General features: G+C 40.1%; 1 protein-coding gene across 3 annotated transcripts in view; it reads right to left on the bottom strand.

The window, feature by feature from the left end:
- Nucleotides 1–14,646, bottom strand: part of megf10 (multiple EGF-like-domains 10) — a 47,455-nt gene that overhangs the window by 26,225 nt on the left and 6,584 nt on the right. For all 3 annotated transcript variants that reach the window (XR_016118294.1, XM_089020611.1, XM_089020610.1), the window contains exons 4-7: nucleotides 14,384–14,484; nucleotides 11,989–12,081; nucleotides 6,514–6,760; nucleotides 2,108–2,228 (exon numbers count right to left, since the gene is read on the bottom strand). Coding sequence is in view for 2 of the 3 variants with exons in the window: in XM_089020611.1 (XP_088876737.1) it covers nucleotides 2,108–2,228; nucleotides 6,514–6,760; nucleotides 11,989–12,081; nucleotides 14,384–14,484 (562 nt within the window). In the remaining variant the exon portion in view is untranslated. The remainder of the gene's footprint in view (nucleotides 1–2,107; nucleotides 2,229–6,513; nucleotides 6,761–11,988; nucleotides 12,082–14,383; nucleotides 14,485–14,646) is intronic.

Below are 14,646 nucleotides of genomic sequence, written 5' to 3'. Positions count from 1 at the left end.
TCTTCAACACAAACAACACGGTTCTATGGTTGTTTGGTTGAATTTGGTGTGTAGGAATTTATCTTTACAGTATATTTAGAATGACCTTGCATGAGACTGACAGCTCATGGTAGCACTGGTAGGAGTTGCTGCCTTCTTCTAATTCATATTTGGGCCTTTATTTTAGCTCAGGCTTTTAGTTTTCCCTGCAGTTTCTCTGCACTCTGGTTTTCTTATGAGGAATGTGACATGCCTTCTTTGCACAGAAGACCTGAGGTCACAGCATCTGCGATTACACTTGAGCATGTGTAAAGGCATCAGCCGATTTATTAACTCTAACACCACAGGTGCACAATGCCCTGCCAGATGCCCACAAACATTCTCTGCCCCATTTGAAGAACCGAGCAATAAATCCCTGACAGTGAAACACATCCCACCATCTGTTTGGCATTCAACTCAGCATGATTCCGACTTGATCTTGGTTTTACTCCCTGGTGTTTCTACTATCTTTGTTACATCTTTATTTCCTGTATATGGTAGCTGTCCATGTTAAGCACTTTGTTACAGCTGCCGCTGTTGTTAAAGCGCTATATAAATCAGTATTGTATTGTATTGTATTGTATTGTATTGTATTGTATTGTTTCGTCTCGTCTCGCATCACATTGCATTGCGTCGCATCGTATCGTATCAAATTGTATTGTTTACATGACACTCTGTGTTCCCCCAGCAGATGTGAGAAAGACTGTTCAAATGATCAACCGCCACAAAGGTAATGGCCAAATTGACTCATTCAATGCCAGACAATTTGCAAAAATGTGTCCACTCCAGTGCCAGGGTTTTTGTCTTTTTCACTGAAATTGCAAGACCCACGGAATAAAGACTTGCACACTGCAAGAATCCAAACTAGGGCTCGGAAAATCCTACTGGACCCTCCGCACCCTGCCCACCACCTTTTCCAGCTATTCCCCTCAGGCAGGCGCGACCGATCCATGCGCACCAAATCCAGCAGACATTTAAACAGCTTCTTCCCCCAAGCCATTAACTCTTTGAACTCTTTCAACAGTAGCCCAAATGGAACTGTATAGTGCCACTTAACAATTTTATGATGATGATACTAGTGCAGCATGTTGTACCGGAAACAAAATCCTTGTGTGATCTACATACTTGGCAATAAAGATGATTCTGATTCTGATTTTAGGACTACATACTGTAAACATTCAACGCAGCGTAATCAACCTTATACTCGCTTCCTTAATCAGAAAAAAGAGTTAATTTATATATAAGTTATATAGGTCTGGAGTTATATGAGATTTAAATGGGGGCAGCTGTACAAAGAGTAACTTCTGCCACCTCGTGGGAGGGAAAAACACTGTCAGATTTCTGACCAGCGCTTTATTGGCCCACCCCGCAAGAAAAAACAAAACCCGAACAAATTCAGGAATGGCGCTCCACATCATGCTTTTCAATTCCCGAAAAAAAATTGGGGAATGGCAGTGAATGAGTTAATGTCCGGGGGCAATATACTGATGGACTTTACCCGCAGCTGCCTGGGATGCTAACAGACTTTGCACTTTGATTCAAAGCTGTCATTGGGTGGTACCACTGCACAACGGTACAATTACATTACGGAATGTCCTTCCGCCGTTATTGGTCATGTCCTTGTTATGATGATACTAGTGCAGTCTGTACTACCAGAGACAAATTCCTTATGTGCTCTACTTACTTGGCCAATCAGGATGGATGCTTCTGATTCTGACATTTTTAACAGAAAGCCCATGTCATCCTTATGCTAAAGAGGCCCACAGAAATTGATCTGAGTCACTCTCGTCAAAGGCTTTGACAAGCTGATCATGGCTATGATTAAAAACTTTATTGATGCGCCGGTGAAAAAACGTTACCAGGGTGAAGTTTTTCCCCGGCGTATCAATGAAATTTTTTAACCATAGCTAGCTGAACAGCAGAAACATCTACAGATGGTCGTGCTGAAGGACCAACAGACAGTTGTTTTCCGTCATCCCTTTGCCGTATTATCTTGTTATCACAATACAATAAGTGTAAAAATAAGTTGGTGTTGTTTTTTTGTTGTTTTTTTTTTTCCGAAAAACAGATTTTAGGAATGTGTGCATACCATCCATCCTGCCGGACAAGAGCATTTCCCGGTCACATGATGACATACGCCGCCGTTCTGGCAGGGACACCTCTCTTCACACTGTTGTCCATGTTTACCTGCAGGACACACATCCTCACAACTGAGGACAAACACATCAGTGAGCATGTGCAAAAATATAGTGTAAGGACAGTTTCTCTTAAAAAGTAAAGTATTTTTTTAAATAATTGATACATTGTCTGAAACTCATGACAAAAAGTTACCGGACACCAGGGCAGACAACTCTGAAAAGTTGCCTGCACAGCTATAAAGTTGCGTGCCCCATTTTTCACAACTTGAAACACAATAAGATGACTAATCACAAAAAAAAACCCCATTGTCGCAAAGTACTATTAAGAATGGATAATCAGAATATATAACAGAACAACACTTTAAAATGTATCTACCACAAATGCTCCCTTGCTTAATTTATGGTAAATATCCCTTGCTGATGATTTTGCTTCACTTGTCGTCTGTCCATACACTGTTCAGCATGTTGCACAATGCAATGTTTGCATTGCGTCGTCTGCGACAAACCACGTGAACTCCTTTCTCCACGATGCCTTTAAGGTACGTTTATGTTTTGTAGCGTCCTAAATTTTTTTGCTACTTTTAAATCTTTCTCTGGGGCTATGACGCTCGGGAAAGTCCGGAAGCACGAAGTTATTCGATGCAGGCTTCTGATTGGCTGCTTAGTATGCAAATTACCGAAAGAAAATCTTTCGTTTTTTTATTTTTTCTTGAAAAAGTTGTCAGCTACCCGGGCAGACGTTATTTCAGACACCGATTGATATTAATAAAGGCTAAAATTATCTGGTGCATGTGTGAAGGGGTATGAACTGAATACCCATCATCAAAGACATGCCTCTGGCTGATGCCTCTGTGAAGATTCAAACACAGATTCTATGGTTATGAGACATACATTAATCACAAGACACGGTGGCTTCATTTACTTTGCCAAATTGATTTGTTCTGTTTTGTATTATAAACGAACAGGGCATTGTGCGAAGATGCTGTTATAAGAGTCACACCAACTTAAATTGAATGGCCTCTCTATGGTTATATTTTTTTCCAAAGGCTTGACAAAAGCCAAAAGCCTGAAGACTTTCTTAAAATATTACATTGCTTTCCACTAAAGGCCTTAAGATAAGGGAATGATAATAAACAGGCAGTAGAATTTTCATTTTTTTTTGCTGTGGGGCTTTCAGCTAGTAAAACACAGCTGCAGATCTGGCTTTGAAAACGGCAGCTGTCATGCTCCAATAACATTATCAATGGTAACGCTGCATCAGGCTGCATGAAGTAATGGAAATATGTGACTGTGTCCTACAATGGCAAAATTTCCATCGACCATCATGTGGTGTCGATTTCCTACTAGTACATCAGTGGAAAAAAACATTGGAAACAACAACAGCTGACTTTTGTAGTTTTAGTCCATAAGTGATAAAAACGTAGTAGCTTGTGATGCAAATTAGTTAGGAACCGGGAAGTGGGGGAATATATAAGAATATTTGTGATGGTAACATATTCTTGCTTGTAGTTAAAGCAGGAAAAACTATGTCCACAATAATTCATTGTTATTCATTTCAATTACATTCATTACATTTGTGTTTCAATCTAGTGAGAAAGGATGTTGTGTCGCTGTAAACATTTCCCCTGGCTTAGCATTCTCTCATGTAGCCGTATTCTTGCACCTCTTTCAGGTAGAATTGCTTCATGTAACAAAGAGGGTACAGAAAGTATTTAAGAATGAATGACTGTGTCTTTGTGTTGTCATATTATTTGTTATTTAGTTTGTTTTGTTCTTTTGACTTCAAGATGGTGCCAGCAGCTCTTGTATGTTGTTTTTCTACTTCTTTCTTTCCTTTCCTCTTCCTTTCATCACTTTGCTGTGAAATGTAAATTTCTCCACTGCAAGATTAATAAAGCTAAATCCAATCCAATATACTGAGTTAGAACGATTTAAAAACATGCAGTCACAAATTGTGACATGGTCAAGGCAGAGACACGCTCCTTTATGGAGACAATTGTCACGTTTTGCAAGGTGATGATGGTGGTAAACCCCAAAAAAAGCAGACAGGAGGGAGCAGCAGGGTGTAATTGACAAATTGTATTAAATAAAGTCAGCGGGAACTAAATCTGACAGGCAAACACATACAATGATGCGACAACGAATGGTCGTGCCGGGAGTCCGTTTAACTGCCACTGATTGGAACGACCAACACCTGTGCAGGTGCAGGCGGGGCCGATAGCGCCACCCGTTGGTCGCCAACAAGATCGTGACAACAATAGAAACAATTTTGGACAAATTAGACTTTGCTCCGCATTGGTCAGAATGATACTCCATGGCGATGTCTCAATCTTCCCAGCGTTTGTGAAATAGTTTGAATAAATGTATGCAGTCTTCTGGTAGTTATTGCAAGTAACATTCCAATATGGCAACTATTAATTAATTAAACTATTCATGCACCATGATGAGAACATATAAACCAGTGGTTCTTAATCTTGTTGGAGGCACTGTCATGATCTGGTTGGCGACGAACGGGTGGCACTGTCGGCCCCTCCTGCACCTGCCCAGGTGCTGGTCGTCCCGATTAGTGGCGGACTGCCACGTTCGGATTGGCGACCAACGGGTAGCGACGTCAGCCCTGCCTGCAGTCTCGCAGGTGCTGGTCGTTTTAATCACTTAAAAGGACACCCGGCACGACCATCGGGTGTCGGTTCATTGTTTGCTGCATGTTTGTTGCATGCATTGTGTATGCTGTGCATGTGTTTGTTTAACCTTGGCGGACTTTTACACTTGGTCTTCTTTTGATACTTTGTATTTTTTCTGTTCAGACGATTTTGATGTTTTACATTTTGTTCCTGCTGAACTTTATTTTAATACAATTTGTCAAACAACCTCTTGCTCCCTCCTGCCTGCTTTTTGGGATCCGCACCCGCCATCACCACCTCGCAAAACGTGACAGGCACCGAACCCCACCAGTTTAATATTCCCATTCACCGAACCCTTCTTTCATAGACTGCACCCACTAACTGCAGACGAGACTGAGGGGTGGACCTCTGGAAAAGGACCCACCACCCTGAGGATCAACAAACCCAGATCAACAAAGGATCAACAAACCCAGAGGGTTCAATCGAACCTAGATTAAGAACCACTGATATAAACTGATAACATGACAAACTGTCCACTGTAGTACATGCTGTTCCTGAAAGGATAGAAGATAAATGGACTGGGTGAAGGTCCCCACAGTGCTTTCTAGTCCTCTCGCACTGAGGTAGCAGATTGTCCAATTGATCGGCAAAATGATTATAGGGAAGATGTCATATTAAGTAGTCATTTGGACAGCTCTGGGGCAATTGTGCTTTTTTTGCGCCTGTACTGGACAGCATCTTCACAGCCCCTTTTTGTTCAGCGGAAAGGTCGATGCTGTTGCACGGTCTGCAGCTGGAAGGATGCATGGCTTGAGGAGCCAAACGAACCAAAACTCATTACAGGTTTCAAAATCTAGATTGTTGTGGTTTAAGACTTTTCCAAGGAGTTCTAAAAATACGCGAGGGGAAAATGGCGGTCTATCTCAGTGACTTGAACGCAATGGCAGTATAAAAGAGGTGCAAACTAGGACAAACCATGAGCTGTTCCTTAATGTGACAAACAATCACAAGTTCCACATTTAAGAGAGAAGGAGCGCCGATGCATATGTGGAACTGTGGCGGCTTGGAATTGAAGCGGATTTATGTGGGGACAGGAGATGTGAGACAATCTCTTTTCGTCGATGGATGCTACAGCTGCATGTTTGCTTTCAACATTTAGCTTGTAGTAGACGTGCACATTGCACCATGACGTCCCCGATCCACTGCTGAAAAGGACGCTTTGATCCTCTCCTCTTTCATCCATAACTGATTCATATTACAAAGTGGGAACAGCATGTGCTGAAGAATGAATGACTCTGTCTTTGTGTTATTCACGTTATTTGTTATTCAGTTGCTTTTTTTTTTACTTCGAGAGGACGCCGTGAGAGTGGCTGCCTTTCCAGCAGCTCCTGTATTTTGTTTTCTACTTCTTTCTTTCCTTTCATCTTTCTTTCATAACTTTTCTGCTGTGAAATGTAATTTTCTCCACTGCGAGACGAATAAAGGTACATCCAATCCATTATTAGATTAGATTAGATTAGAATAGGTTAGATGAGATTAGATTAGCCTTTATTAGTCTCACGGTGGATAAATTTACATTTCACAGCAGAAAAAAGTTAAGAAAGGAAGAGGAAAAAAATTAAAAAATAAAATAGTAAATAAAGGCTGTCAAGGCGACCACTCTCGTGGCACTATCATGAAGTCAAAACAACAAGGCAAGAGACGAGAAAATACAATTTTAAACTCAGACTTACAAAGCTCCAGTGTATCCTGGTGAGCACTTGCATTCTCCAGTCAAGTGGTGACAAGTTGCCCCATTTTGGCACTGGCACTTCTGCTGACATCCATGACCATAGGCGCCCACCTCACACACTTCCTCACAACGCCATCCTCTGTATCCGGGACCACAGATGCAGGCTCCAGTGATGGGGTTACACAGAGCTTTGTTCTTGCACTGACATCTGTTGCTGCAGTGGGGGCCCCAGTGACCACCGTCACAAGCTGTAGAAGAAGAAAAAAAGATAAACACGACAGGTTTAGATTGCAACATTTTATCTGTCCATTTTATAGTTTCAGTTACAGTTTCTCTCTCACTATTGACAATTTGACCGTTTGTCCCTCCCATCAGGTCAAAAGCCTAGGTGTCTTTCGTCCTTGACAGCACACTATCTCTGCGTACTTCCACCTACGCAATATCAATCGTCTTCACCCGTCTCTCACCACTCAGACCACTGCTGTCCTTGTTCATAGTCTTGTCACCTCCCGGATTGCCTATTGCAATTCACTTCTCCTTGGTGTCCCTCAGAAACTTCTCCACAAACTTCAACTAGTCCAGAATTCCTCAGCCCGCATCATCACCAGAACCTCATCCTTTCACCACATCAACCCCGTCCTCCAAGAGCTCCACTGGCTCCCGGTCAAATATGGAATCAGCTTTAAAATTCTTCTTTATACATTTAAAGCTATCCATAACCTTGCCCCCCATACCAATCTGACCTTATTCAAATTTCCCTCTCGTTCAATCAAATCCTCTTCCTCCCCCCACCTCTGTGTGCTGCCCCCTGTCTGTCTCAGCACGATGGGGGACAGAGCTTCCAGCTGCCATGCCCCCAAACTTTGGAACTCACTTCCTCCCAACATTCGTAACATCGATTCTCTTCCCACCTTCAAATACCATCTCAAAACCCACCTATTACAAATTGCATTTTCTGTGTCGCTCTATTTATAATTTTATTTTATTTATTGTGTTCTATTAATTATTGTATTTTATTTATCATTGTATCTATGCTTGTCTGTGACTGTAAAGTGTCCTTGAGAGCTTTGAAAGGCGCTTGAAATAATAGGTATTTTTTATTATTATTATTATTATTATTATTAAGTCTGCCAACTCTGGACCCCTTATGAAACCGTTATGAAACCTGGATTAAGGAAAGAAATTTTCACAGGGAAAATGTGCATACTGCTTTTCATAAAACGTATGCCTGTTGTATTTTAGTATTTGACTTTTTTTCCTCCGCGAAAGACAGTTCACAAGGAGTTGGAATAGGGGTGGAAGAAGTAGAGAACGGGGATGCATCTATTTAGTGATTACACAGTCTACCAATCATGGTAGACTGTGACATACACTCAGATAAAACAGTTTTTTACTGATATAGAAGGTTCACAGGGAGTGGGGAAAAAACACTTCCATCGTTCCATCGCTTGCCTAAACTGTTTCAAAGGTGTATTCTTTTCTAGAGAGTTAATGACAACACAATCTTATGGTAATTCTATGGTATACATCATACAGTTCACAGAGGGCAGACAATTTTCTGCTATTATTCCTGGTCCCCTTTGGACCGAGGATCCCCATTTCCTGTTACTTGTCCCTAAATTGCTGCTCAGGAATATTTCAAGGTCTGCTGACCTGAAAAACACTGTAAATACATCAGATCCCTTTAGAAAATTACAGGCCTGGTTCAAATGGACTACACCGTGGCTGCTTATTGGAAAACTGCCAACAAAATGGAACGGGAACCTCACTTACTGTAAAACACTTCCAATCAAAACTTTGAAGACCCATTTCTGTCCTGGCGAAAGCAAAAGTTGCACTCAACCAGAAGTCACTTCATATTCTGCGCTGTAACCATGTTTAAATGACTGTTTAGAAGTCTGGGGAAACTGTTTACAAACCAGCCTTATACCACTGGTAACACTGAAAAAATGAATAATAAGGGATTCTTGTATACTGTTTAGTAAAATGAGTGAAGGAAGTATATTATGTTATTAGGTCAGTGTTGAAATGCTCTGAAAAGAAAATTAAGGTGAACTACTGTATGTTACGTACGGCCCAGTATATTGCGCCTAATACCAATGGAAAAAAACATGTTATGATAAATAAAAACATATTATTTTCCATTTGACACTTATAGTCAGATTTTTGGAAGTGTGAACTTACAAAAAGTTTTTCAGTTCTAACATCTAACATGACACAGTTCTTATTCATGGATGAACAAGGTGGCTGTTAAAATACTGATGCTGTTTTTTTTTCCAGAGTCATCATACTTGTATTGTAAAATGCCTTTAAATTATTTGGAACCCTTGCCCAGTAACTGGAACCAAATTTGTTTTGTCTATTGCAGTGCTAATTGCAACACTTGACTCTATTTGTCACAGAGTGGAGAGTTGCTGAAACGCTAAACGACTCACTACATACACATTTGCATGAACGCCCATCATTCAGCAGTGTTACTTGAAAATGGACAGCTGTTAGCAACTAAACTTCAAATAACCATCTGTTCAGTTTTTTGTTTTTTTGTGAAACAAAATTCAAAGTATAGAATGTCACAAATGTAGTATTGGAATCATGAACCCCAAAGTCATGTTTCCATCTTGCATGCAGACGTTTTTCAAAATAAGATATTTTTCAAAATAAGAAATACAACAAAATTACGTTGATGAACTTCTGTCATGGGAGTATTTTACTCCTGTCACTTTTCAAAAAAAAAAAAATCACCGATGGAGCCAGGCTTGGAAAACGTTTTTCGTACACCAAGATGTTACTTTGCTCGCAGTTGTTCTTTAGAAGTAGTTATTTTTTTGGAAAAAAATTAATTGCCAAGTTAACTACTAAACCTTTTGCTGTGTCCTGTATATATAAATATATGCACAATTAGTTTTTTTCACCATTACGTCTTTGAACATTGTGGTCTCAGCAACTCGGTTTACATGCAGTCAGTAACACTTTCAAAGGTGGACTAGCTATATTCAAACATTAATACCACTTTATTGATAAAAAAAGATTGACATATCGACGTTCGTTGATGGCTTGATGGAATGGATAGCTTTTTGCATAAATTGTCTCAAGGAGCTCTGGGTTGTACATCTTAGAAGTTGTGATATTGCAACAGCAACAGATGCAGGCAGACACACTCGAAACGTCATTAATAGCTGGTTTGTTTTTTGCTTGTATGTTCTCTTCGAATTGTAACGGTGGCTTGTGCGGGTTATTTGTGGAGCCTGATTGATGGGATATTTTAACCTTGCAGTCTACACTCTGCCTTTGAACTATCAATAAAGTTGAAACAAGTCCAAATTTCACTGTTTTCTATCCATTTTCTCACCATTTCACTTTTGTTTTTTTTTCACTTGTGTTTTTTTGTTTCAAGCTCTGTCGTCTCCCTTTCGTGTGTGTGTATGTGTGTGTGTGAGTCTGTTTCTGTAACCCCTGCACCCGTGTGTGTCTTGCTGTGTATGTCCCCTCCCTCTTCTACCACGGATCTTGACCAATCACGTGCGGCTTTTGATCAAATAACATCTATTTGCATCACAATGTTGTTCAATTGATCCAATTGATTACCACCTACATAGAAGTAGCTGTCTGCGCCGACATCTGAACGGATTAATGCGAATGATTCAGGAATTTGAATTTTTACCTTACGCGACAGGTGTTAAACTCAACGCACAGGGGCCAGACCTGGCACACGACAACATTTTGTGTGGCCATGAAAGAAAATCACAGATGTCAAATTCAATAACATTTACTGAAATCTGGACCAAAATTTAAAAATCTCATACATAATAAATAGGTATTGTAAGACATTTATTGTGACAAAACACACCATTGCGATCATTGAAATAATAGTTGGATCTACCTTTTTTTTTTTACTTCTTTAGATGCTTTCACAGTACTTGTCACGATCTGGTTGCTGACCAACGAGTGGCGCTGTCGGCCGCGCCTGCACTTGCGCAGGTGTTGGTCATTCCAATCAATCAGTGGCAGTTAAAAGGAATCCCGGCACGACCATTCTTTGTCGGGTCATTGTATGTGTTTGCTTCACCCTGTCAGATTTTGTTCCTGCTGACTTTATTGAATACAATTTGAAAATGAAACCCTGCTGCTCCCTCCTGCCTGCTTTTTTGGGATCCACCACCATCACTACCATGCAAACCTTGACGGTCCTAACAGCCCTTTGAGGAAAACTGTAACTTCAATGTGCGCCTACGATATTTGAACCTGAAACATAGTCAGTCACATCACTTGATGTCAGTAATCTTATTTGACTGCTCTTTCAGAACATTCTTAATAGATTGTTTTATTACATAGTAGTAGTGAGACAAACCTAGCACTGGCATTATAAATTATATTATTTTTAGAATACGGTTAAGTCCAAAAAAAGATGTTTTGTTCCTCAATTTTTACACATTAAGATCGTGTCTGTGACAGTATTCAGACAGTCCAAGTCTAGTGAAGTCCAGAGAAGCCCTTAGGACGGACTCAACAATGCTCTCTTTTATGACATACTGAAAATGAAGACAAAAGGGGCTCCCTCAGCGTATACAGTATGGCTCCAAAGCTCTGTATGGAAACAAACAAACAAACATCTTTCTACAAAGCTTTCAGCAAACCAAACATCTGCAATGCGGCCATTAAATGTCAAATGCAACTGGCATAAAGTGCTGTGGAAATGGACCCTGAATTTGAGGGGTCACTGGGGTAAGGGGTTATCTGTTCGATTCAGTTACATATGTTATTTCTTGGGGTAGCTAAAAAAAACTTTAAGACTATTGGTGTGTACTTCTTTCATGACCCGTCAATGAAGAAACGAACGTTGTAAATAGATGTTAAATAATGGGTTGGAAATTAACATTCGCATTACCATTTATGAGTAAATGCCCCAAAATAGGGGCTTTCCAAAAGACAACTCTGTGGTGTAAAGGAGAGATGTGTATACAAATTGTAAGAACTGAGTGAAATACAGCGCAAGTCGGAAATAGGTGACCACTCAATGTAATACTGTTAATAATAATAATAAGAAGAAACGTCAGCACAACACTAAGTATTATTAGTTTTGGAATGGCTTGGCGACATCAGAAGCTAACTGAATCTTACATAATAACAAGTTTTCATTCCAAAAACTCCGGTGATCAAACACAGTACTTTCTTTGCCGGTTACTTAACACAATGTTGCGATACAATTCACTAGCGAAAACTCAATGACGATAGTTTGGCGTTTCCAATGCAGTTTGCAACTTTAGACATTACACAGGAAAGGCAACACTGAAATGCGGTTTGTGTAAAATACATATTCACTTTTACACAAATGGTGTGTCAAAGTGTTGTGGGGAATCAGCAAAACCGTTACTAGGAAGATCCAAAATGTTTCTGCTCTCGCTGTGCTTCACAGAACTTAAGACTCTCACAAACAAAGATATGTCACTTCACAGACAGCAACAGCTGGATGACTTACTACTGGAGCAATTGGCACCCCCCCATCCAGGCTCACACTGGCAGGTGTTGGGGGCCATACAGCGGCCATGAACACAGCTCTCTTCACAATGAGCTGGAGAGGGAGAGAAGTGGATGTAAGGCAAGCAGAAATGGACAATATCGACCACCCAGCCATTCTCTTTTCAATCGGTGAACATTTCTTAACTTATTAAAGTAAAGAATTGGCCTCACTGTCCTAATGTGTTAAAACATACACAGTACAGTGATACATTGGCTTACTAACTTAATTGTTTCCCAGAAAGTCTGTAAAGTGTGTATTTCAAACATTCATTTCCCATAGGAAACCATTAAAATGAGAATAATCAGTTCCCAGGTCCAGATAAAACATAATTGTCAACTAAATAAGCCTTAAAACTACACACAATATACCTTATTTTATGTATAATAAATGTGATATGGTATTGTAATTAAAGTAATAAACTGTACTGTAGAATAAAGTTGTTTTATTTACCTTTATGTTGGTCGTTGATGGCTTGATGGAATGGATAGCTTTTTGCAGAAAGTGTCTCAAGGAGCTCTGCGTTGTACATCTTAGAAGTTGTGATATTGCAACAGGAACAGATGCAGGCAGACACACTCGAAACTTCATTAATAGCTGGTTCCCTTGCTTGTATGTTCTCTTCAAATTGTACAGATGGCTTGTGCGGGTTATTTGTGTCGCCTGATTGATGGGATATTTTAACCTTGCAGTCTACACTCTGCCTTTGAACTATCAATAAAGTTGAAACGAGTCCAAATTTAACTGTGTTTTCTATCCATTTTCTCACCATTCCACTTTTGTCTTTTGTTTTTTTGTTTCAAGCTCTGTCGTCTCCCTTTCGTGTGTGTGTGCACGTGTGTTTCTGTTTCTGTAACCCCTGCCCCCGCTCACTGCTGCGTGTGTCCCCTTCCTCCTTTCCCACGGATCTTGACCAATCATGTGCGGCTTTAACCGAAGACTGGGGGCGGGGAATAGAGGGAAAAAAAGCGGGCTGCCATTTCAGGAGCTCCAGGAACCGGCTTCGTGAACGACACATCACTCATTGTGGTGTCCGTGTGTTTCCCAAAAAATAGTTCGTATGCCAAGATTGTATTCTTGCGAATTTAACGTTCGTGACGCAAAAATTTCATTAGCTAAAGCGTTCGTAAGCCAAGGTATCACTGTATAATCATTTTGGTATGTTACAATGTTGATAATGATTCACGATTTTTTTGTATCAGCCTTTTCTTTTTATTATGCAAAGGTTTGCATTTCATAGGTTTATGGTGACATTTTTGGTGGGGGTGATTTGACTGCATCTTAATCATCAATCCAGATACAGTGAAACTCCTCTATCAACAAAATCATATTTGCATAAAGACTTTTCAAAACAGGGGACTTTTCACAATAGCAAATTTTATCTCAGACACATACACACACACACGTGCATGCACACACAAACTCACTCACACACACGCAGACACACGCACACACACTCACACAAAAAAAAACTATATATGTGTCTCTTTACTGTCATTGAAACATTGCATTAACTCATTCACTGCCAGACGATGTGCAAAAATCTGTCAAGCCCGTTCTCCTAACAAGGAAATGGCAGCTGACATTTTTTTTCAGAAATTAATGTTTGGGAAACACACTTTTCGCCTTACACACTCTGTCTGGGAACCAATTAATTTCATAAGCCAAGGTATCACTGTACTTGCATGTGTACTCTGCTCCATACCAATTATAGTGTCCCGGCCATGAGTTGCACAATGCTAATGTTTTATCATGGCGAAGTGACCGATCAGTGAATGCAACGTGTCGACTCTCCAATCTAAAATAAGAATGAACTGTGGTGTTTTGTAGTTGGAATGGCTGCTGGAATCTGTACAAATAGAAGAAAAGGCATTCAAACTGGGTGAGATATTTTCTTTTTCGAATAAGAAACGGCTGCTCTGTAAAACATGCACCAAAGTGAAAGTGGTAAGTGAATTTTCCTATGGAGTAAATAAATAGAAGTTGGACAACCTCAAGCGACATATTGGGCAGAAAAAAAGTAATTTAAATAACGTTTGAAGTACACAGATTCAAGACGGGAAATGAGGTTGGTACAATATTGCAGGAGGACCCAAACGACTAGATGGGGAAAAAAACGTCAGTCACAAAGAAATAAAAAAAATCTGACCTCCAGCAAGTTAAATTTCAAATTCACTGTATTTTACTTGCGTTAAAAATGAATGCACCAAATATTGGATTGGTGTTGAATCGATTGCTTCTCAATCTGTTATAATATTGCATTATGTTAAAAAAAAAAGCTTAGAGTAACAATACAACGTTGCAGAGTAGTTTCACGGTCAGGCAAACCTTATACAGCTTTAAATCTGATACTCACGAACACAAATATCGCCGTTTTCAAAAAAGCCTGGACAGCACTGGGACTTCCTACGGTACATCGTCTTCTCTCCTCTACGATACGCAATCCGGTAGCTTACCCTTCACACAGACAGGAAGTCAGGTCATCCAATAAGATTCAACTCATTCAATGCCGGACGTGCAAGCATGTGTCCACACCATTGCCAGGGTTTTTGTCATTGTCACTCAAATTCCAAGACCCACAGAACCTTGAGTTTTAGGACTACATAAATATTCAATGCA

This window comes from Hippocampus bargibanti, linkage group LG18 (genome assembly GCF_051943395.1).
Source record: "Hippocampus bargibanti isolate YZ-2025 linkage group LG18, ASM5194339v1, whole genome shotgun sequence".
NCBI classification, from domain to species: domain Eukaryota; kingdom Metazoa; phylum Chordata; class Actinopteri; order Syngnathiformes; family Syngnathidae; genus Hippocampus; species Hippocampus bargibanti.
The sequence above is the reverse complement of the archived record's forward strand: the minus strand, read 5'-3'. Positions and strand labels throughout refer to the sequence as shown.